Genomic DNA, 25,124 nt, shown 5'->3' on the forward strand with positions numbered 1-25,124 from the left:
ACTTTGATCCAGTCTATTTTATCAGCAAATCTGGGGGCCAGTTTTTCTGGACACACTGACACCACCTCCAGCAAACAGTACATGACCGGGATTCCTGTTGAGAAAGAACAATAAATGCATTTAAGCTCAAATTAGTCACTAGTGCCATAAATCGTTTGGTTATCCTGTCTCACCCCCTACAGCAGAAACCAGCTGCTGGAGAAGATCCATGTAGATGTGCACAGGATTAGCCTCCACACCCTTTGATCCTGTGGGCTGAAGGTCTGAGGACAGCAGCGTGCGGATGTAGCGGCCAATGGCGGGGGCGTCATCCTGCATGTCTGAAGAGCGTGTGGAAATGGGTGTGGCCCCGCCGCTGTGAGCTAAACACATCCTCAGGTACAGCATGATCTGGAAAAAAAATTTAATTGTTTTCAGGAAAAGCCGAGTTGTTTGGGATTAACTGATGCAGCACAGGTTTAACAGTTACCTCTCCAAATGCAGATGGGTTAAAAGGAAGTGTTGAGGTTCCAATAATGTACTTAGCTGGGGTTTTAATCCTCTGAGCTGCCTGTCAATGATTAAAAATTAATCCAAGATTAAATTATTTTAGAGCAAAGGAAGAAAGTTGTGATGTCTACAAAAATGCTCCGAGTCTCACTTTCTCCTGAACGTAGGCTACCATGTCAGGAAAGGAAGGCATCGGCTTTGGTCCTTCTTTCTCCGAAACCTTTGTAGGAAAGTTCCTCAGGACCTTCTGGGCCTCTGCAGCGACCTCCTCTCTCCTAAATCACAGAAAATCCACTCAATCTGTCTTTTAATCTCACTCTGGTTGAATAAGCCTTTTCTAAGAGATCATCGCGTTTTTTTTTATTACACTCACGGGTCTCCAGCAGCCAGCAGCAGCAGGTATCTTGACGGCACATGATCAGGAGCAAAGACCGTGCTGGCGAACTTCATGGCCACCTGACGTATTTGCACCTCCGGCTGTTGCAGAACAACAAGGAGCAGATGTGTTAAACCCAATGCTGCTGTTAACCATTTAAGACCTGCCATAGAAAAAGTTCGCCAGAACTTATATTTACATGTTTACATGCTGTGGTGCCATTTTTTGGAGTATTTCAACTTGCTACACATCAATACAACCCTAACATTCTAAATTCTAATAATACAAATGTAAAATGTGCATAGCAACTAAATATTTGGTAAGACTTCCTTTTACAGTCCCCTAATTACTAAGTACTTACCTGGTAATTACATAGTAAGTTTAAGTGTATTATTGTTTTTAAACAGTTATTACCATGTTACTCATGTTCAATTCTAGATTATTTTTATTAATCATTCCAAGTAAATTCTGCTTTACTGCTATTACAATTATACCCTTTAATTACATAATAAAACACTATAACTTACTATGTAATTACCATGTAAGTACTTAGTGATTAGGGGACTGTAAAAGGAAGTTACCAAATATTTTACCCAAAAAAAAAATGCAATTATCCATACAGAAATTGAAAATCGTTTTTTGTTTCTACACATATTTTTCATCATACAGAAATGCCACAGCTTTATCCCTCAGAATTGTCTACAGCAGTGGTTCCCAAACTTATTTAGCCGCGCACCCCCTTCTATGTCCCAAACATGTCGACGCACCCCCCAGCCCCCACATCAGGGCATGGATATATATATATATATATATATATATATATATATATATATATATATATATATATATATATATATATATATATATATATATATATAACATGGTAATAACTGTTTAAAAACAATAATACACTTAAACTTACTATGTAATTACCAGGTAAGTACTTAGTAATTAGGGGACTGTATATATATATATATATATATATATATATATATATATATATATATATATATATATATATATATATATATATATATATATCAGGCGTCAAGCTAAGCAGACAGGGTTAAAAAAAATATGATCGACCGTTTTCCCCATCACTTTCATTTTTTAAATAGTAATTAATAAGCATTCGATACCATTACAAATTCCTTTGATTTAATTTTAAATAAATATTTAGAGTGCCCAGGTAGCACATAAACAATGCAATTTAACGGTTTTCTTAAAGCAGGAACGTTTAACCTGTGCGGCCAGAGCGCTCTCCTTCCTTCTGCTCTGCGTAAACTTGAGCTGATCACCTACTTGTGCGTAATCAAATGTCTATAGGGGAAAATATGGAAAAGATATTTAGCCTCAGACCGACTTATTGCTGTTTTATGGTGTGGCTGAATCTGCGATCCGCTGCCACGCGGACTGGAATAACAAATGCTGCAGTAACAGGAGTTGTGGTCAGGTTCATGAGGAGTCACTGGCTGGAGCGGACCCGACTTTAATACGTCGTCCCAAAATAGAAGCTAATATCTTAATGTGACCTTGAATAAAAAATGTTATAAAACCTGTTAAAAGTTTTTACCACAGAGGAGGCAGCGCTAATTTCTGCCTTCAGTCTGACGGCGAGCCGGAGTTTACGCAGCGTGCGCGCTTATTGAATGTCTGTGTGTGTGTGTGTGCGCGCGGCACAGCTCCATGAGCCGCTCATGTCACCGCGTCTCGTTATTGGCGCTATTTAAACCAACATTGTAAAATTACTTCTGCCCAGCCCAGATGTGCTCACTTGTGCACTCATGAGCCGTGGTTCCGCTGGAACGCGTCTGACCTCTGACAGACGCACTCTGAACTTCAGATCTTCAGCGCGCTGTTAATAGCCTGAATGGGAATCATTTCTTGTTATTTTGTTACATCCACAATGTTCTGTGTGTGAGGTTTACAATGTCAGAACACCTGCATGAGACAGGTGTTAATTACAATCTGCCAGAATGACTCGCCACCGTCAGATTTCTCCAACACCGTTAAAAATGATCAAATACGGAACATATCGGCGTGCGCAGGCCAGAGCGCTGAAGCTCGGCGCATTGTTATTATGAAGCTAGGGCACATGCGGAGGACACACACACACATGCGCGCGCGCAAAAATATACTTGTTTTCAATTACATTTATCGGGCCCACTTACGTTTTCTTTGGCCCACCCACAAATGAGTTTCTACGCTAATGGTGACATATGACAGACTTCTCTGAGCTCCGCAGCCATTACACTTTTCACCTCGCGCACCCCCAAGCGGCAGCTCGCACCACACTTTGGGAATCCCTGGTCTACGACAAAAAGTTCCACACAATCCTATCAAGCAACGACAAATTTATTTGAAGTGCGTCCACAAATTAGTTTCTGAGATACACTCATTTATATAAGCTGTAACAAAAACAAAAACAAATAATAATAATAATAAGCAGCAGTCTAAAATAATAATGTTGAATATTTGTAGCTAATTCTTCAGTAGCATATGGTTTTCCTTTTCTCTCACTAATAATAACAATAATAAAGAATATTTCATGAATATATACATGAGGAAACAGAAACATCTTTCGGCGCTGTAAAGGTGTCAACCGCTTCGGGGGGGGGGGGGGGGGATGTACCGTTTGGCGGGTCCGCAAGTCATCAAAACGTTTGTAGTGGTGTGTGAGTGTGTCGGGAGTTTGCGGTGGGTGTGTGATGTGTGTAGGGTGTGTTTGTCTAAAAGTATTATTGCAATAAAGCACAAGAAAAAGCCCAAAGACTGGGACTACAAAGAACTACAGTTCACAGGAAAATGACGTCAAAGCGGGTGATTGGGTGAGTAATAATCATGTGACAGTTCACGTTGACAACGTGATGACGTTTTAAAGGGTTCAGCGAGTCAAACATGTTGTGATATAGATACATTCACTGTGTGCTCTTACCTTTCCAATGTATGCAGCCACCAGGGCCTCCATTAGATTCAGCAGAGCTCCCTGGAGGTTTGCATAAGCTCCAACCATCATGGACAAAGCTTCCTGGATAGCAAGACGAACATCTGGCTCCTCCTGAAGAAGTTTGTAAGCAGAGAAACGGACGTGAACTTGTTTCACAGTTTTACTGCATTCAGCATCAGGCTGATTTTTCTTCACTCACCTTGCACATGGACTCGAAAAACTGCTGCACAAGTGCAATGTCCTTAGTGAAAAGCTGCGGCATGCGACTGAAACACAGAATACAGGAAGTATTAAACAAATTCCACTAATCTGGCATTTTCAGAACTTTAAATAAGTCAATTTTACCTCGACAGCTTTCCCACAGCAGAGTAGGCAACACACAGTAATTTAGGATCCTGCGAAGGCAAAAACTCAGTCAATATAAACACATAAACTAAAGGTTTGCAGTGCATCTTGGGTAGATGAATAAATACCTCCTTGTATTCGTTGATGAGTTTGGTAAGACCGTTCAACAGCATGAGTCCTAAAGGTTTGTTAGTGTCGGGGCATCTGGGAAGTGACAGCAGAGTAAATCAGTCGTAACTGTAAAGCCGGGCGTACACTGTGTGACTTTTTCACTCGCAGCGTTCAGCTTCAGCTCAAACTGTACGACTTCCTCGCAGAGCAGATCTCATGAGTCATGTGCTCACACTGCACGACCCAGTTCTCGCATGCGACCTGACTGCTCACACTGTACGTCTGATAGCAACACGTCGGCCCTAAAAATGTGCTAAAAATAGCAGTTTTTACTCAACACGTCAGACTTTTTTGTCTTGTTTTGCCTGTTGTCCTTCGGGAGTGCTGCAGGAGGACACACAGGGATTTATGGGGGTTGGATGAGGAAAACGAAATAAAGAAAGTAAATCTGTGTTTTATGATCAGTTTAATTTGACATGAACACGACAAACACGCTTTCTTGACAATCTTTGTGAGTAAAAAAAACGTGTAGAAATAAAAACGAACAGCGTGTGTTATTAGGGTCGCAGCGCCGCTTCAACAGTGCGATACCCTCACGAGGGACGAGCAAAATATTAAACACGCCAGAAGTCCGTGCGACCTCACGACTGCTGATCGGCAGCTGGTCACGTGGTGTTAATCGCCTCTCGCAACCCCCTGTACACTACACGACGCTCGGCGCAAAACTCGCCCCGATCTCGTGGATTCTCGCACGAGTGGAAAATCGGCTCAAAAAAGTGAAAAAGTCGCACAGTGTACACCCGGCGTAAGAGTACTGCAGCTACTTTGTACTCGAGTAGAAAAAAAGGTCCTCTTACACCATGCAGATGTGATGGACAAACTGTAAGGTGAGAGACAGGAGTTTGTTGTTCGTGTTGGCTCCGAACAAACCGTCGTACACGACCTACAGCGGAAAGCAAACGAGTGAGAATACAGAAGCTGCAAAAAACCTCTGAGTGTTTGAACGAGCAGCACGGCTTCGATCACCTGGATGTTAGCTGGAAAGCACTCTGCAGCCAGACGGGATCGGAGGAGATGTGGCAGGATCTTCAGTTTGACTCTGGTGCTCACCGGTTCATGTTTCAGCTCTTGTTTCACACCGCCACCCTGAAGCAAAGATGTACAAATATTAGTAAATATGCACAAAAATCAGTGAATTCAGCGTTGAGTCACAAACCTTTGATTTAAGAGGAACATCACCCAGGTACACCTTAAACATCTTGTTGATGATTAGAGGATTGTTCCAGTCGATGATGCTGGAATAAAATCACAAACAGCTTTGTGCTAACTTAACACGCTAAACCAGTATGCTAGCATTAGCTAAGAAAACGCCTTCCATGCAGTTTGCTCATAACCGGTTTACCTTATGACCGAGTGAGTAACCTGCTCCACCCACCTCTGTTTGCTCCTCAGCTCCAGATCAGCAGCAGTCGCCACACTGTGTCTCGTGTCGCTTGACGCCACCACCAGATGAACCACCGTCTCCACCTCTGGGACCTGCTTTGCCTCAATGAACCTCACGATGCCCAGTTTGCACTGTAGGGACAAAAAGTAGAGAAACTTCGACTCCGTAGACTGTGAACTAGGGATGCACCGGCATTTGATCCCAATCGGCCGATAGCGCCCCTATCGGTTTTGATCGGAGTTTTCAAAATAGATCAAAGCAGACAGATCAGGTAGGGTTGTCACGGTAACCGGTGTAGCAGTAAACCCCGGTAAAAAAAGTTGACAACAATAATAACTGCCTTGTTTTTTAAAAAACTATATTATCTGGGTGGGTTACCGTGGCTGCGGTGTAGGTGCGGTGACCCTTACCAGCCACCGTATCATCTGCTGAAGTTGCCGGCGGCACATGCGCGCTTTGCTGTTTACAACCAAAACTTTGTTGAAGCTAAAGGTGAAATAATGGCCAAAGGAGGAGACGGCAGCGCTCAGGAGGACATTTATTATCCCTCAGAGAAGACAAAGTCGGAAGTACGGGCATCTTTTGGATATTTGAAGAATGCCGAGGGACAGTTGATAGAAGACGGCTATCCTGTTTGCAGCACGTGCAGAAAAAGTGTCTGTGAAAGGCAGCAACGCTTCAAATCTCATGACACATCTGCGTGACCATCACCCACAACTCTACAGTCAACGCAAGGCAAGCTAACGTTAGCGTTTTAGCTCAAATGTGTGATCCGAGGATTTGGGTTGAGGGAGAATGCAACGAGTCGCTATATAAAGCAGCCGCAGCGCCGCTACCTGCATATAAACCGTGTCGCGGACACCGCCATGTTGAAATGACGCTATGCATTACGGGGCTCCCAGGGGCAGATAAGAGTTGGTCTCTCTCCGAGAATAATTATGAATTTAACAACGATTACTGTCTGATGACATTTTCCCAAATCTGCAAAGCTCACTGGAGGGACACAAACCGAGGACAATATTTTCCTGATATAGGGTTTATTACTCAAGTAAGGGTAAAAAAGTATCTGAGTAGAAGGCTACTTGAGTACTGAGTATCATCTGATCTAATATTTTTAAAATGATGACATCAAACAGACAAAAAATAAGAAGTTATGGGCAAATATTGGTATTTTAAAGACTAAAGGGGAAAAATGTAAACAAATAAACAAAATAACACATTTTAGGCTAAATTTAGACAAACTGAGGACAATATTTCCTGACATACAGGGTTTATTTAATTGTGTGAAAATGTAGCACGTTTAAAAAAAATACCGCGATAATACCGAAAACCGTGGTAATTTTGGTCACAATAACCGTGAGGTTACATTTTCACACTGTGACAACCCAATACAGACCATTTTAGATTAGGTTACATTTCCTTTATTCCCAGATTATGTAGTTTGTAGCACTCATTATAATGTTGTAGAAAATTTCTGGCCAATCCACGTGATCGGTATCGGTGATCAGCATTCTTTGATATCGGTATCGGTGATCGGCAGCAAAAAACCTGATCGGTGCATTCCTACTGTGAACACATAAAACACTCAAGCAGCCAATAAGTAAAAGAGTTACAGTCGTGGACAACAAGACCATTAGCTCATAAGAGAAACTGAGAAGCTTGCACCTGCTCTAGCTGCTCGGCATTCCACTGGGCTTCACCGATCACTCTCTTTACAGCATACACACTCATCCCTGGGGGAGGCTGGGGGAGACCCTGGCTGCTCCCAGCCGCTGTCCCTTCACCTGAAGCGGAGCAGGGTGCAGGCCGAGTGGGAGACTCATTCAATACGAACCTAGAAGGATCCCGAAGAGAAAAGTTTAACTCCCAGTTTGAAACACAGGGATAAACTCCAGATGGAACAACAAAGCAGAAACACACCCGTATGGCATGAGCAAAACATCCAACATGAACTCTAGCAGGAGGTGCATCGTCTTAGGCCTCTCAGACAGATTGAATGGAGACACAGTCTTGGATGGGTCTGCAGGGTACTTCATGTGGTACAGAGTGGGGATCAGAAGGTGCATGAGGCTGAGATTACAAGCAGAGACAGAGAATTTCAATTTATTCTAAACAAAAACAATCAGACTGAAGCAGAGTGTGTGTGGGTATGATAACACTAAATAGATACTTTTACCAGACTTATTGAATTCAGTTTTATTCTAATCCATCATCAGGATTAGAGATTAGCCTGTTAATCTGATTTCAAACTAAAACAACAAACAGATAAAGAAGGTCAACGCCTTTAAGGTTTACTTTAAGGGATCACAAAGCCAAATGCTGCATTGGAGTAAAGTTTCTTTTGCCAACAAACACCTGTTCAATTTAACACATATAGCTCGTCAGCCAATCACAAGAATGAATGAAGCACGGCCACGCCCTCACCTGTCCTGTTGCGGCTGTGGCTTTCCTTCCATGGCGGTGAGGAGGGTCGGGGCCAGCTCACACTGTTTCCCCACCTCTAGACGTGGGTAACCCATTTTTATGTAGATGATTGTGAAGTTCTGTAAAGACATGAGCTCATCACGCCACCCGCTTCAACTGAAACACGCCACTTTTCTTTGCTTTAAATCGGGCCACAGCAAAATTCAAACAAATCTGGAGCGGCATAAAAAAACATCTTAACAATCAAATCCTAGAACACAAAACGAAACAGTAAACAAAACACTAACCCACACAGGAAGCACAATAATTCATTGATTAACTTGTTACATACCCAATGTTGATTTTTGTTTTGTGTGTGCTGATTGATGGTGCTTATGTAATAACAGAATGGTGACTGACTTGAAAATGATGACTAAGAATATTCACTTATAGTTAGAAATCTTACGGTGACAAAGGAAGCTGCTGCAGGGTCCTGATACTGCACCAACAAGGTTTCTACTGGTAGCTGAATCTTTGGCCGGCTTTTTATCCTCTTGTTCAGGTGGACCAACAGCTCCATCACCTGTATGACAAGGCGGAGTGTTCAGATTGGCTTTACAAATAACATGAACAACATTTTTAAAAAGACTGCACGTATAGAATAGAATACTTTATTTGTCAATTCTTCGAATGTGATTGCCATACAAGGAATTGAAATTACGTTTCACACTGTCCCATGCGCAGACATTTACATAAAGTGCAGACGCACAACAATAACAAAACAAAAAAAAACATACAATAAGATAATATTAAACAGGTAAATATCGCTAATAATATACAAAACATATAGCAGCAGGTGTGTGCAATTTCAATGCAGAGGTAGTTGTTTACAATCAGAAATGTTTACCCCGTTATTGGTTCAACCACTATTTCCTTTTTGTATAGTGTGTGTGTGTGTGTGTGTGTGTGTGTGTGTGTGTGTGTGTGTGTGTGTGTGTGTGTGTGTGTGTGTGTGTGTGTGTGTGGTGTAGGGTCCAGTCTGTCATCCTAGTCATCCTATACTCCTGTCACCCTGGTGATTCTGCTGGCTGGGATCTGTGAGGGAAGAGAGTTCAGCAGTCTCACAGCCTGCTGGACGAAGCTGTTGGTGAGCCTGGTAGTGCGGGAGCGGAGACTTCTGTATCTCGCATATTATGTCTGCATGCATGTGGCCGTGTGTATTTGAATGCCTGTGAGTACATGGACTTGGGTATGTATGTGTTTATGTATAAATGTATCTATATGCATTAGGGATGTGTATTGGTGAAATTCTGGCAATACAATGTATTACGATACAGGGGAGACGATACAATATATCACGATATATTGTGATACATTCAGTCAGACGATTTAGGCGATTTTTTTTTACTAAATTTATTATAGGAAAATTCAATTAACAGTCCAAAGTGATACTTAACATGTTTAACCGTAACAGAGGGATTTGCATTTCAATGGTAGAAACAAAACCCATTGCACACTGCTGCCAACTAGTGGTCAGCATTTGAATTGCACCATAAGAAAAGAAAATAGACAAATGTTTCCATGTAAATTCTTCCAACAATTAGATACACGACTTTTTGCAAGACAAAAATATCACGATATATTGCGATATCGATATTTTAGATACACAGCTTTTGAATATCGATATAATATCGCTGGGAAAAATATCACGATATATTGCCATAATCAACATTTTCTTACATCCCTAATATGCATGTCGGGCTGTGCAGTGGTTAGAGCTGTTGCCTTGCAGCAAGAAGGTCCTGGGTTCGCTTCCCAGCCTGGGATCTTTCTGCATAGAGTTTGCATGTTCTCCCTGTGCATGCGTGGGTTCTCTCCGGGTACTCCGGCTTCCTCCCACAGTCCAAAAACATGACTGTTAGGTTGATTGGTCTGTCCAAATTGTCCTTAGGTGTGAGTGTGTGTGTGCATGGTTGTTTGTCCTGTGTGTCTCTGTGTTGCCCTGCGATGGACTGGCACTCTGTCCAGGGTGTACCCCGCCTAATTGCCCGTTGACTGCTGGAGATAGGCACCAGCCCCCCCGGGACCCTACATGGACTAAGCGGGTTCAGAAGATGGATGGATGGATGGATGGATATATGCCTGTCTGTGTACGTGCATGTGTGTGTATGTATGCACATGTCTATGTATGTCTGTGTAAATTCATATGTATGCATATATGTCTGTATGCGTGTGGTAGTGTGTATATGTGTGTTTGTGTGTGTGCAAGTGTGTACTGTGTGTGAAACTGTAAAGCGAATAAAGAAACTTAGTAACATGGAATTCATCAGATTAATCATAGTGACGTCAGTGGAAAACGGGTATGGTGGTATGAAACAACTGTGTATTCAGAATAATGTCTGCAGATGCTTGTAGAGCACAAAGATAAGCGACGCCCTTCTTACTTTCTTTCTCACGCCCTCCTGAACACTGGAGAGTTTTAGAAGGACTGGGGGCAGAAACTTGGAGATAATGTCCTGTAGCTGCTCGTCAGTCTCTGCATGACCCAGGCGGAGGAACACGCGTTCCAGTTGATCTGTCAAAACATATGTTACACTATTTAACTCCGATAACAAGGCTTACCCTAAGATCAGCTCTACCACCTAACTAGACAGCATCTTACCATTTATAAGTTAAACTATAAAGTCACGCCGTGTGACCTTTAGATCTAGAAACACAAAAGAACATCAGATTCGACTATTCTCATTGACATGTTGGTCAAATTTGGCCGATGAGGTCAACCCTCTCCTGGTTTAGCTCAAGCAGCTAGCGGCAACTGGCAAGACTGTTCACGCATTTTACCGCTTTATAAAACCAACTTCACGTCGTGTTTACACCCAATGACACCTCGTGTATTCAGCCCCAACTGTCCCAAGTATTCAAGTTGCAAATTTACAACTGAAAAGTTTGATGAACAGATAAAAATGAACAGCGAACGTGAAGGTTTCGTTTTGACCATGACTGGGCAAGCGGCCTCCTCCTATCGTTAGCCTCCTAGCTAGCTAGCCTCCCAGATCCAGTTTTAAACTGATTAAAGCTTTATATTCACTCCACATACATATAAATTAGCAGGGCGGACAAACTGTACTGACACATTTATTTATGGCAGCTATCAAAGTAAAATTTGACAAAATATGAATAACCAATATCAGAGAAAGAAACTCACTGAGTTCATCCTGGGCAGCCATGTTAGCAGTGAGACATCAGCGACACTCCTAGATTACAGCGCGTCACTGCACCCTCCAGAGCCACTCCTCATCTCCTCACCAGAGCAAAAATAAACCAGATAAGTGTTGGGTTATTCTGCTGACATCAAATACAGAGTTGACGTCTTCATTATTGACCCAGATTTATATTTTACTAATACATACAACAGGTATGTGGCTGAGATGCTGCCTTGTCAAAGACAAGAGAAGAAGACGATAAACTCTGAGTCAGTGTAAAAAAACAGCAACTGCATTCTGATGGGCTCGACCATGTCGAGTATGTACAGTCTATGGGCTCGACACACGGGAGGCGACATCGCCTCTCCTCCATTCATTTTCAATGAGACATGGGCGACAAAGCGATAATCGCGGGCAAGGGCGTAGGAACGAGTTTAATGTTGGGGGGGGGGGGGGGGGTTTGGGGCAAGGGCGTCAGTTTGTTTTCAGAATTGCTGGGGACAATAACCATACACTTGAGTGGGGTTTAAAAATTGCTGGGGACAATATAGGCTAGCACAGGGGTCGGCGGCTCTGTAGCCGCATGCGGCTCATCCATCCATCTGATGCGGCTCTCTGTGCTCTTAAAATAATGAATTGATATTTAAATAAAAAGCTTTATATTTTACTGCATTAATTTTACATCTGTATGCTAATTCTAAATGTAAAGATTATCTGCGTAAACCTGAACAGTTCCGACCCGGTCTTACTGTGAGACCGGGTTGACGCATCACGCTTGTGCGTAATCATATGCGCTTCCTGAGCTGGAGGATGTCAGATTCTGGGATTCTCCTCAGACGGCTCCTGGATGCGTCGCCACATTGGAAACAGGAACAAGCGCTATTCAGCCAAAGTTTCGAACATTTTCTTAGTGACAAGTCTCTGAGAGACAGGGTTTGGAAAACACTCGCTTCAGTGGGAGGAACCTTCTCACATGCGCTCTGGTTCTGAGAGCCTGGATTTGTATTCTGAACTGTCTAAACATGTTTTTAAAAGAAACGTATGACAAAAGTGGTACCTGCTCAGTAAAACCACCAACAGGGTGAAAAATATCAAAATATTGTAGACAGAGACGGGCTACAACTTCTGGATCATCTTTATATAAATCGTTTTATTGATTATCTTCTTATGAAAGATAACTTTGATGTACATGAGCGACCAGGCGCGTTGCAAGATTTTCAAAAGTGTGGGAGATGTTGTCTATGCCTAAAATAATTTGATGTTATTCACCTTGTTAGTTTAATTTCCATAATAGCGGAGCAGGTGCGAATTTTAGACGCGTCACGCATGTCTCCGTTTTAAACATGTTTAAACTGTTCAGAATACAAATCCAGGCTCTGTCTCGTTAGATTGGTGTAACTAAAGTTTGTACTGAATGAAACTACATTAAACCATGTTGAAAAGAAAAGGATCCGATTAAATCATTTCCCCTCATTTACAGTCACGACGTACAGCGCAGTGCGCGTGGCTCTGGGGTTAATCAAGTTTAGTTGTTTCTCTTTGCAACAATCTTCACAAGAAGGCAAAACAGTTAAATGGCAGGTTACAGATATTTCCATTTGACTGTATTTTGATGGATAAACTCAAGGATGCTGGCTGTTTTGAAAGAATTACCCCGACGCACACTGATGCGCATGGATGAGCTTGGAAAAATGTTCTTTTGATGAAATTATGAAACTTTGGCTGAACAGCGCTTTTTCCCGTGTCTAATATGGACACGCATGACGCATCCAGTCTGAGGCAGAATAGCAGCGCAGAAAGCACCTGTAGAGACATTTGATTACGCACAAAGTTTATGTGGAGCAGAAGCGGTCGGGCCACGGCAGGTGAAACGTTCCTAGCCTACATGAAGTGAAACTGTTTAATTGTAACATTAATATGTTACTGGACATGCTGGTCTGGTTGGTTAGACCAGTGTTGGAAGTGGAAAACACACACACACACACACACACACACCAATTAAAATAATGCTGATAGCATGGACTAGAAGACAGGTGATGGTTTTATTTAAATGATGATCAGGCTGCTGTAAAATGTAATCTCCATCCACATCCAGACGGAATGATCCTCTATTCTATTTGCTCTGCTCTTGTCTGGGCTGATGTAGCTGACGGTGCGCGCGGCGCGCCTAACGGCTGTGGTGCACATTTTACGCATTTGGAGAGATGGGCTGGATGCTTTGCTTTTACTGGAAGATGGTCCACTTAAAGCACGGGTGTAGACTACATATTAATGACAAATGAATGAAAATTAAATTGGGAGTTTTTACTTCATATTTTAGAAATAAAAATGACGGGAAACACATTTATGACGTATTTTTAACGAAATTTTCTAGCGCGACCTGCCTGCTTCACTTAAGTCACTGCTTATTAAGGTCCGTCCAAAATTACCGTGGCCCACCCAAAAATGAAAACCTGGCGCCGCACCTATTATAAACCTCTGCAAATTGTTGTTCTTCACTTTATCAAACTCAGACTTTGTACAGCTAATGTCAAGATGTAAAATGATGAATTCAGTCGAGCTCTTCCGTCCCTCCCTCTCCTGCTCTCCTGGAAACCCGACATTGGCTGTCAGAAGCGGGGGGTGAAGAAGGAGATGAGGCAGACAGAGTGAGTGCGACGTAAAGAAACCAGACTGGAGTGGAGGTGAGCAAAACAGCTGGAAAAGTGTGGGTGTTGAATCCCCCACGGGTGCGACGCCCATGCGAGCGACCGGTACCTGCTGCTGTCACCTGGTTGTGAGCAGCTCTCTGCTGTCTGAGGGTAGGCCCCGCCCACAACGCCGCGGCTGCTGCGGTGTTTTCTTTACTGTGGGAAACGGGTAATAATGGCTCTTTGATGGGAACAGGTTGCCGACCCCTGGTATACGATCTGAGCTGGTAAAACAAAAATCCTCATCAGCAGGCTTTTTTGAAAGTGGGGGGGACACAGCTGCCAATCACAAATTTTGCCGGGGACATGTCCCCGGCGTCCCCGGTTAAAATGACGCCTATGGGGGGGGGGACACGTTTTGGAAATCTAACAAATCTGTTGTAGGTCAATATATAGGTCAACTTCACTGAAAAAATACATTTAATGATTATTTCTGATTCAAACGTGTCACTGAGCGTTTCATGCAGGCTGGACATGAACATAGTCTCCTACAGCTATCTCCTGCATTAGCTTCTGATAGAAAATCTGATAGACGGTGAAATTCTAGGATTAGAAAAGTCTGACAGATGTGACTCAGGGTGTAAGGCAAAGCCCAGAAAGACAAGAAAATAACTTTTATAGCCCAGTTCACTAACATTCTGGGTTTTTTTTTATCGGGGACCCATGAGCCAGCCAGAAGGGGAGGAGACTTAGGCTCCCCATTAGCCAGATCCAGGTGATTACCGGCCAACGTGGACGTTTTAATTATAAAAAAGCTTTTTATGTGTCAGTACTGTTTTATTTTTATTTAATAATATGAATGTAGGATATATTATCTTATTCATATGGGTAGAGATGTGTAAACAGATTTAATACAAGACTAAAGCTATTCGTGAATATTCAGTCTGAATCGATCTGACTCTGGTCAAAATATTTTAAACTACATCAGCCAACAATGCTGACCAACAATCAGAAAAATCTGTTTGTTTCTGACAGAATGAAAAAAGAAATAATTCACTCACAACAACAGCTGGACCCACATTAATTTTCAGATGGACAAAATAAAAAACAGTGGCCACAATTGCAGTCTAAATGCACCAGAAAGCAGAGTTTAACACTTATTTTTCTAATATTTCTAAGGAAGCATGTACAGAATGTAATTTATTCTTAAACCGTAATGCCCAGCCCTACTTGTAATGGGATTACTTATATTTAACTGTGAGTGTAACCCACATCAGAATTGTGGTTTGTGCTGCGGCATAAGGTTGGAGGTGTAATTTCCCTCTCTGCCACTAGGAGGCGAGTATGCCTTGAGATGACTTCCTGTTAGTCAGCATTTCCTGTTGTGAAAGCTGTTACTCACGAGGCAACCGCCAGATTAACTGAAAGATCCTGGATCTGAATTCTGTGAAATACGGCCGTGGGAAGCTGCGTCAGCCGGGCGAGCTATCTCACCACGAGCTCCGATTGGTTTTTTTACCAGGACCGGATCATTTGAGATCTGAACCTTGTGGGTTCAGTGGCGAGCCAGTTCCAAGAGAGTGACTGTAGACGGACCAGAGTACAGTGTGGCCAGCCGTGGGATCCATCTTCAGCGAACCCCAGGACTATCACTACATCCCTTGACACAGATAAGACTGACACTTTAAAAAAATCTACCCGGGTAGTGTTAGCACTCTGGACCAGTATCAAAAGTTCTAGGTAAGATTATGGAGCCTTGAAAGGATCAGCAGAGAAGGAACCACACAATGACAGATAAGATATGATTTAAATAGAAACTGTATTGAAAAGTTGTAAAGTTTACAAACCCTGCCTGTCTAAGCCGGCTTCCTACAGTGCACAAACGCACATTAAAGGACTCAAAATAAAACCAAAACCAACACCCTCTTTGAGGAAATTCTCCAAAGAGTTTCAATTAAAGAGCTTCCACTCCTGTTGCTCAGTCCACTTCTCTTTGGAAAGAGAAATTAGTTTGTGTGTGTGCGTTTCTGTCCAGTGGATCTAACACTACCCGGGTAGATTTTTTAAAAGTGTCAGTCTTATCTGTGTCAAGGGATGTAGTGATAGTCCTGGGGTTCGCTGAAGATGGATCCCACGGCTGGCCACACCGTACTCTGGTCCGTCTACAGTTTGGAATGATGGGTAGTCCTCCAAGCCCATCCTCATGCCCAAAGCTGTCAGGCACTGCATCTGCAGAAATGGCCAGGCTTTCAACCAGAGAGATACCACCATCACAGACCATTGCATTGTCGGCGCAATAGATAAGTTGTCTCTCACAAATGGCTTGAACGACTTCTGGTTTAACCACTTCAATGTCTCCTGGGACAGATAGGTGATGTTGAGTGAAACAACGTATCCTGTCCCACTCTTTCTGAGATGGTAGGTCGTCATGCAGATTGCCGTGAGGCCGTCGTGACAACGCATCAGCGTCTCCATGTCGTTTCCCAGGGCGGTACTGGAGCTTAAAAGAGAAGGTGGAGAGTGCAGCCAGCCACCTATAGCTGGTTGCATCGAGCTTGGCAGAAGTAAGTACGTAAGTGAGGGGATTGCTGTCAGTGACCACCGTAAACTGATTGCCATACAGATAGTCGCTGAACTTCTCTGTCACAGACCACTTCAATGCCAGGAACTCGAGCTTGTGAGCTGGGTAGCGGGATTCACTACGTGATAGCCCTCTGCTAGCGTAGGCAACAACACGCAGCTGCCCCTCCTGCTCCTGATACAGGGCCGCTCCGAGGCCGGTGGAGCTTGCATCCGTGTGTAGGATGTAGGGCAACGTGGGATCCGCAAAGGCTAGAACTGGGGATGTTGTTAATTTGTCTATAATAATTTCAAAGGCCTGCTGGCAGGCAGGTGTCCAACGGTCCAGAAATGGTTCTTTTGGGTGGTAGTACTGGCCACTCTTGTCTTTCGACTTGGAATGCTTCTGTACAGGTGGGTACCCCGATGTCAGATCATTCAGAGGCTTTACTATGTTTGAATAGCCTTTGATGAACTTCCTATAGTACCCGCAGAATCCCAGGAAGGCTCTCAGCTCTTTTAGGCGTTGAGGAACTGGCCAGGTCTTTAACGCTGCTATCTTCTCCGGGTCTGTTTCCACTCCCTGCTCCGACACCACATGCCCCAGATAGCGAACCGAAGACTGGAAGAACTTGCATTTTTCCGGAGACAGCTTCAGACCGTACTCCTTCAATCGGTTAAGGACCTTGACGAGTCTGACTTTGTGTTCTTCTAAAGTCCGCGAGAAGACTATCAGGTCATCCAGAAAAACTACAACTTCCTTCAGGTTCATGTCACCCATGCACTTCTCCATCAGCCTCTGGAAGGTGCTGGGGGCATTCGTCACTCCTTGAGGCATGCGATTAAACTCCCAGAAGCCAAGCGGGCAGACAAAGGCAGTCTTGGGCTTATCAGCTTCATCAACCTCAATCTGGTAATAACCAGACTTGAGGTCGAGAACACTGAACCACCTGGAACCAGAGAGTGCTGCGAAAGTGTCGTCCATCCTTGGGAGTGCGTACGCGTCCTTCACTGTCTGCAGGTTCAACTTCCTGTAATCAATACAGAGACGAACTTGACCATTTTTCTTCCTGACCACAACAATGGGAGATGAAAATGGAGACTCGCTCTCACGAATCACTCCAGCATCAAGAAGCTCTTGAAGATGTTTTCTGATGGCTCCCACATCGTTTGGGTGGATTGGCCAGGCCCTGTGCTTGAATGGTGTTTGGTCAGACAGCTTGATGTGATGCTTTACTTTATCTGTCCTACCAAAGTCAATATCATTCATGGCAAAGACTTCAGGCATGCCATTCAGCTTTTTCACAATTCTGTCTCTCCACTCTGGAGAGATTTGAGATTCCCCAAAGTCAAAGACCAGCTTAGGTTGATCAGGGGACTTGGATCCAGGTAGCTTAGTTGGCTCCTGACCCTCCGTCGCACTCTGCTTGTGTGGTAGAATAGCTTGGATTGCATTGAGCGCAGCAATCACGCTCTTGGCCGGAATAGTGATGTCGTGCTCAGACGCATTAGATATCACAACTGGTAGCCTGCATGGGGATCTGGTTGGTATGTTGAGGAGGCAGGTCTTTACCAGCAGTCCTCCAGGTAGAGATGATGTAGGGTACTCCACAATGGCACACTTCTCCGACTGGAACCCCTTGACTGCTACAGTTCCTTCTAAAACAACAGTTGCTCCAGCCGGAACAACCTTTGTTTCTTTCCCATGCATCCTCACCACTCCAATGTTACTGTTGTGACATTGTTCATGTCGCAGCTGTAATACTTTCAGCACAGTCTTATAGCCATCTGATGAGGGGTGATGGATCACTGGACCTTCCTCTTTATGCATGTTATATGCCACATCAAGGGTGTTAGTACCAATCAGTACATGAAAGCCAGATGTTCCACTGTCTGGGACCACTAAGGCCAAGGTTGGGACATCACACTCCTTTCCCAGGAATTGTTCTGGGAAGGTGATGGTGATTTTAATGTAGCCCAAATAAGGTACGGGTAACCCATTGGCACCTTCAACTTCCAATAGATCATACAGTGGCTCTATCTGTGTTTCAACCAGATGTTGATCAAAGAAGGACTTGGTAACCGTAGTCATTGTGAACCTGTGTCCATCAGACAGTTAAACTGTTTATCTTGGATCATTACTTGGCATGTACTCTTTGCACCTACCAGTTTTGGGGAAACCTTCGAAAGGTGTTTCCTGACATTACACTGGTTCAAAGCAGCACTTAATTTGGGTGTAGCGTCTTTATTAACAGGGCACTGGTGAGCTGCTTCAGCCTCAGTTTGCCCTACAACTGAGGCTTCATCTAAAAATTTTCATTGGGAGTTAGATGGTTTGTCGCATCCCACAGACGCTGCTTTTCTCTTAGCTGACTTATTTTTTCATCAACGAGAGTGGGGTTTGGTTCGTTAGTGCAAGTTGAAGAAATATGGCCATCCTGACCACACTTGAAACAATACCAGGCCTTTGGCCTTGCATTCTGTTTTGGGTTGGATGGCTTCCAGCTTGGTGCTCTAGGGTCAAATTTAGGTGGGATTGGTCGGCTGGATGCGTGCTCAGCGCTCCCCTTGGGTTTCGAGGTCTTTTGGGGTTTCTTTGACATCAGTGCAGTAAGCTGGCTCTGAAGAGATGCGACCTGCTGTTTGAGTTCCTTCAATGTGTTGGACTCGGGTGGGATCACTACTTGCTGGCTGAAGGCACATGTGCTTTGCGAGCTAGTAACGGCCCGCTGTCGATTTGAGCCGAGGTGCTTCTTCATGTGCGTGACTTTGGCTGCATGTCGATCCTCCTCAGTACGGATCTGTAACAGGAGCTCTGCAAATGCTGGAGGGTGACTTTTCTTATCTTCTAGGTTGAGGTCAGAGAGTAAGATGTTGTCCCAACAACCGCGACAGAATTGCTTGAGAATATATTTGTCTGCTTCTTCAGCAGCAATTCCTCCCCTCTTAACAGCAAGGTTTAGAACAGCCTGTAGGCGGCAGAGGTAGGACGAAGCCTTTTCACCAGGATCCTGAAGAGTATTCATAAACTGGGCGAAAAGTTCTTTGCCGATGTAACCCAGAAGCTAGAACCTTAATGAGGTATTAACTAATTGGCTTACTAATATGATCCATCCTCAATTTAGATAAAATATAAAATATAAATTAAGGAAATTAACAATACTAATTAATAGATATCTAATTAACTAATAGATAATTTCATAATGAATTATTGGAAGGGTGAATAACTAAAATAACGAGTTTAATATTAAACATCGGTTAAAACAAGAATCTTGAACATCACTAACAGAAACAGAAGAGGAAAGCTGTATACTATTGGTCCAGGTGGGAATCTGAAATTTCATTGGCTGAGAGAAATAAGTCCCGCCTCCGCGAAATAAAACCGTGCGACGCAGCTGAGCGAGAGGAGAGACAAACGGCTGTGCAGCACGCAGATACAGAAAGCAAAGACTGAGCGGTTAGAGAGAGAGAGAGAGAGAAAAAAAAACAACGGTCGAGGCCGTGAAGAACCCTGATTTGGGTGCCGCATAGATAGAGGGAGAGGCGGACTTGACTCCTTCTAATAAGAGCTAGGAACTTGGAACCAACGCGGTGAGTAAAGAAAAAAGAAGAGAAAAAGCTAACGATGCAACTTAAAAAAAAAAGGAAACTTAAATAGCTTATCAAATTAATTCCATTCTTATAGATTTGTGTGGAGACGACAGAGTGAACCAATCCTCTGTAGGAGGGAACCGTTGGAGCGCGTTGGTGAGTGAATGAGATTAAATTCAGTAAATTATTAAATTCAAAAAGCTAATTACAGCAACCGAGGTGACAGCAGTGGGCTGCTAGACGTTAGATCCCAGGAGTTAACATCTCAAACTACCAGTTAACGGTGGTAGGGCATATAGGAGTTAACGGCTCAAACCGCCAGTTAACGGCGGTAGGGCATATGGGATTCCCAGGAGTTAACGGCTCAAACCGCCAGTTAACGGTGGTACGGCCTAGATGTACAAGGTCCTCAGGGGCGTTATAGCTAACGCCATAGAATTAGCAATGCGTCCCTTAACCAAACATTTAATAATAAAAAAAATAGATAAATAAAAATAAATAAAAGCTAACTGATTAGGGAGGAATTATTTTACAAAGGTGGACCAAAGGACCAGAATTTATATTTTGTTGAATTTTGTTATAGAACATTTTATTTATTTATTTATTTATTTATTTATTTATTTATTTATTGTGTTACAGATATACAAGGTGTCACAATGCTGTATAGAAACACAACTAAATGTATCCTTGTTGTCATGAATGTATTTCTTGTTGAATAGTGTAGAGTAATAGAATCTAACTGAGCCTATTGAGCTGAACAATTGTTGTCATATGTAATTATATTTCCAGAGCTACTGAGAATTATTTTAATAGACAATCAAATTGATGTTATGTTAGTTGAACTGTGAACCCAAACATGATTGGCTATGCCAATAGAGTGAAGCATTTGTTTAAGTCTGTAAGACTTTATGCTGTGATGTGACGAGAAGGGTCGATGCCAACTCGCTAACAGTCCTGTTGTTTACAGGCTGGGTTTTTTTTTTTCCTTGGGTTTGATCCCGACTCCTATGATCACTCACTTGGAACGAGAACTGGATTTCTTCCTGACGAGGGAGATGGCGAGCCTTAACCACTGAACGAACCAGGACATCTCAAGTAACTGAAGAGCAGACTGCTCTCTTCTGTGAACAATCTCAACGGTGTGGTAGGAAAAAATCGCACCACCGGACTCTGACTTTCACCCCAAGCGTGGGGATTTGACTTGACGCCGGCTGACTTGTGACTCATATGATCAAATCTCATACCGACCATTTTACTATTGTCGATTGTTTTCATCTGTTTTTGTGTGTTATCTTTATGTGTTATATTTCCCATTATTATTAAAATTTAGTATATAAACCGTTTCATGCTATACCCGTGACTCCAGTCATTCTTAAACAACCTCCAATTCTCCCCGAACCTAATTATTGGCCCATTTGTTTATTTTTTCTTTTAATTATCTTATTGTATCCTGTAATCCGGTTACATAAAACTTGGCGAGCCAGCCAGGAGAATTGTAGAGTTGTTACCTTAGCTAACCATTGACTGACATCATAAGAGTGCCTGGAGGTCACAGTGGTTTGCCATTTTGGCATTATTGGTACTTTTGAGTGTTTTAAAATGGAAGTTGTGAAAACAGAAAAGGTCAAAGTTTCAAATGCTGTTTTAATCAGTGGGTTAACTGATACAGACCTTGATAACGAAGTCTTTGGGTTTATGGAAGGATTCGGACCAGTTAACAGGTGCATTAAGTTACCAAACTGTGATCAGATTATTGTGGAGTTTCAACATGAAGCCACTGTTAAGGAATTAAAGAAACAATGTTTACCCTATGACAAACCTTGTACTAGGAACCCAGATGTTTTCTTCCATATTCAAGACCTAGCCAGCGCGTACAGTCTAGAAACTAGCACATCTGCCACTGATGCCTATCTGTCAGAGCTCAGGGACATAGCTGCGCGTAGCAATCAATCATTTAAAGACCTTCTAATGGAGGAACTGGCAAAAATTGGGGAATCTTTAGGAAGGGATACCCATGCATCTGAACCAGTCACTGAACCAGAGCCAATGCTCCATAGTGACCAAGTTACATATTCCCTGCCTTTAACACCAGAAGTTAACTATATGAACAACTCAAAGGACAATTGTCCACCTACAGAGACTGGAAAACAAAACCCTTGCATTCCACCAAATCTTTTAAACACACCTGAGGTTCAGCGAGTTATTGTGGAACACATTGTTAAAAGCAGTGAGGTTATCCCTCCGCCTACTTCACAATACAGACTAAAACCGTTCTCAGGGCGAGTTCCACACCCTTCTTTTGAAACTGACTATGATACTTGGCGTAGTAGTGTAGTGTTATGCATAAATGATCCTTCACTCACCAAGTCCCAAATTGTACGAAGAATCGTGGAGAGTCTGTCAGCCCCAGCAGCGAGCATCGTTAAAGCTCTTAGTCCAAAATCCGACCCGGAAACGTACCTTGAACATCTCGATTCAGCTTACGCAGCTGTCGAAGACGGCGACGAGCTCTTTGCTCGCTTCTTAAACACAAACCAGGACAGTGGTGAAAAACCTTCCGATTACTTTCAGAGGTTATACACCTTGTTAAACCTAGTTATTCAGAGGAATGGAATTTCCTCCAGTGACGCCGACCAGCAGCTGCTCAAGCAGTTTTGCAGAGGCTGTTGGGACAGCTCGCTGATTTCAAACCTGCAACTCGAACAAAAGAAAGACAACCCGCCTCATTTTACAGCACTTCTCCTCAAACTGCGCACTGAAGAAGACAAACAGGCTACTAAAGCAGCACGCATGAAACAACACTTAGGGGCACAACGAACTAGAGTGTATTCAAATGTGCAAACAACATGCTCTCAGAGTAAAAACACTTGTGAACTGGAAATAGATGATAACTGTGATGACTTACGCAAACAAATCGCTGAGCTCAGGAGCCAAATTGCACAGCTTAAGGTTAACAACACAGATAAAAAGGCAAAGAAAACTCAAAAAGAGTCAAAACCCCGTGTGGGGACTAAAATTCCAGATGAGCCCAAACAGATTCAGCAGATAACAGCAGTGGTGCCCAGACCAAAGCCTGGATACTGTTTTAAGTGCGGAGAAGATGGGCACATAGCTTCTAGCTGTAGCAACGAGCCAAATCCAGCACTAGTTGCAACTAAAAGACTTGCTCTTAGACAGAAGCAGCGCGAGATGGAGATGTCAAAGCCAATTGCTCAGTCTCCTCCTTTAAACCGGTAGAAGCTCCTATCGTGGGACAGATAGGTGCTAAAGTAGAACCAAGTCCCTCTAAGGAAAGGACAGAGAGACTTTTTTGCAAGCCAGTTCATGCTCATTCAGTGCCAAAACTTCCCAAAAGATTAGTGGGTGGGCGATGCACAGCTACAGTCTCAGTTAACAGTGTTGAATGTAATTGTTTACTGGATTCAGGGTCCCAGGTAACCACCATTGCCAATTCTTTTTACCAAGAACACTTACCTGACCTCTCAATTAAACCCATCAGTAATCTGTTAGAAGTCGAGGGCGCAAACGGTCAAGCAGTTCCTTATTTAGGATACATAGAGATAAGTGTCACATTTCCAAAAGAGCTCGATCAGTCTGGACTTGAGTTACCTACCCTTGCGTTAGTGGTTCCGGATATAAGCTCAAACTCTGATACACCACTACTCATTGGCACAAACACACTCGATCCTTTGTATGAGCAATTGTCTGCCAATAACTTACCTGATTCCAAGGCACTCTCTTATGGGTACCAACACGTGCTAAAAGCCTTAGCAGTCAGAAAAAAACAAAGCAAAGATGGACGAGTTGGTGTGGTGAAGCTTCGAGGGAGAACCCAAGAAGTTCTCCCTGCAAATAAAAAACTGTTACTAGAAGGGTTTATGCAACCCAGCCAAAACAAGCATGAGCCTTATGCACTCATTGAACAACCCACCAATGGTTCTCTACCAGGGGGTATAATTGTAGACTGTTGCCTCATTTCCTTACCTTCACATGGTCCATACAAAGTACCTGTTGTACTAAGAAACGAAACTAACCATGACATCACATTACCCACTAACTGTGTGATCGCTGAGTTAGTTAAAGCCGATCGTGTTATGCCATATCCAGAACCTGACAAAAGTGATCAGAAAGTACTTGCGGCGTGTAGTTCGCAGCAACAGACTTCACCTTCAAACCCTCCTCTCAGTTTTGACTTCGGTACTTCGCCCTTGTCCGAAGAATGGAAAGGGAGGATCACCAACAAACTTAACACTTACTCCGATGTGTTTTCGCACCACGATCTTGATTTTGGTCATACACAACAGATAAGACATCACATCAACTTAAAAGACGAGACCCCATTCAAACAGAAATCTCGGCCGATCCATCCACATGATTATGAAGCCGTGAGAAAACATTTGGAAGCCCTCTTGGAAACCGGTATAATAAGAGAGTCGGAGTCTCCATTTGCCTCACCAATAGTGGTAGTTCGGAAAAAGAATGGTGAGGTACGTCTATGTATAGACTATAGAAAGCTTAATCTGCAAACCATTCGCGACGCATATGCCCTGCCTAACTTGGAGGAGTCCTTTTCTGCTCTCGCTGGATCACAGTGGTTTTCTGTGATGGACCTCAAGTCAGGTTACTATCAAATAGAGATGTGTGAAAAGGATAAACCTAAAACTGCTTTTGTTTGCCCGTTTGGGTTTTATGAATTTAACCGTATGCCACAAGGAATAACAAATGCTCCAAGCACTTTCCAACGGGTTATGGAAAAGTGTATGAAGGACATTAATCTGAAGGAAGTGTTAGTTTTCCTAGACGACTTGATCGTCTTTTCCAACTCCTTGGAAGAACACGAAACCAGACTTTCTCACGTTCTTGAACGGCTTAGAGAATACGGACTCAAGCTATCACCAGATAAGTGTCGTTTTTTCCAGACATCTGTGCGTTATCTTGGACATATAGTATCTCGAGATGGCATAAAAACCGATCCAGATAAGGTGGAAGCACTCAAAACATGGCCGAAGCCTCAGACTTTGAAGGA

General features: G+C 43.2%; 1 protein-coding gene across 1 annotated transcript in view; it reads right to left on the reverse strand.

Annotated features, from left to right (window-relative positions):
• Window positions 1-11,567, reverse strand: part of ecpas (Ecm29 proteasome adaptor and scaffold) — a 29,914-nt gene extending 18,347 nt beyond the window's left edge. Inside the window, exons 1-19 of the mRNA XM_015954223.3 lie at window positions 11,321-11,567; window positions 10,560-10,690; window positions 8,582-8,698; window positions 8,137-8,255; window positions 7,633-7,782; window positions 7,378-7,546; window positions 5,704-5,843; window positions 5,485-5,563; window positions 5,295-5,414; window positions 5,126-5,211; window positions 4,286-4,361; window positions 4,158-4,207; window positions 4,012-4,078; window positions 3,801-3,923; window positions 863-966; window positions 641-764; window positions 470-550; window positions 174-390; window positions 3-94 (exon numbers count right to left, since the gene is read on the reverse strand). Coding sequence (XP_015809709.3) covers window positions 3-94; window positions 174-390; window positions 470-550; window positions 641-764; window positions 863-966; window positions 3,801-3,923; window positions 4,012-4,078; window positions 4,158-4,207; window positions 4,286-4,361; window positions 5,126-5,211; window positions 5,295-5,414; window positions 5,485-5,563; window positions 5,704-5,843; window positions 7,378-7,546; window positions 7,633-7,782; window positions 8,137-8,255; window positions 8,582-8,698; window positions 10,560-10,690; window positions 11,321-11,342 — 2,067 coding nt within the window. The 5' untranslated portion in view covers window positions 11,343-11,567. The remainder of the gene's footprint in view (window positions 1-2; window positions 95-173; window positions 391-469; window positions 551-640; window positions 765-862; window positions 967-3,800; window positions 3,924-4,011; window positions 4,079-4,157; window positions 4,208-4,285; window positions 4,362-5,125; window positions 5,212-5,294; window positions 5,415-5,484; window positions 5,564-5,703; window positions 5,844-7,377; window positions 7,547-7,632; window positions 7,783-8,136; window positions 8,256-8,581; window positions 8,699-10,559; window positions 10,691-11,320) is intronic.
• Window positions 11,568-25,124: the final 13,557 nt, after the last annotated feature.

Source organism: Nothobranchius furzeri, chromosome 7 (assembly GCF_043380555.1).
Source record: "Nothobranchius furzeri strain GRZ-AD chromosome 7, NfurGRZ-RIMD1, whole genome shotgun sequence".
Lineage (NCBI taxonomy): Eukaryota > Metazoa > Chordata > Actinopteri > Cyprinodontiformes > Nothobranchiidae > Nothobranchius > Nothobranchius furzeri.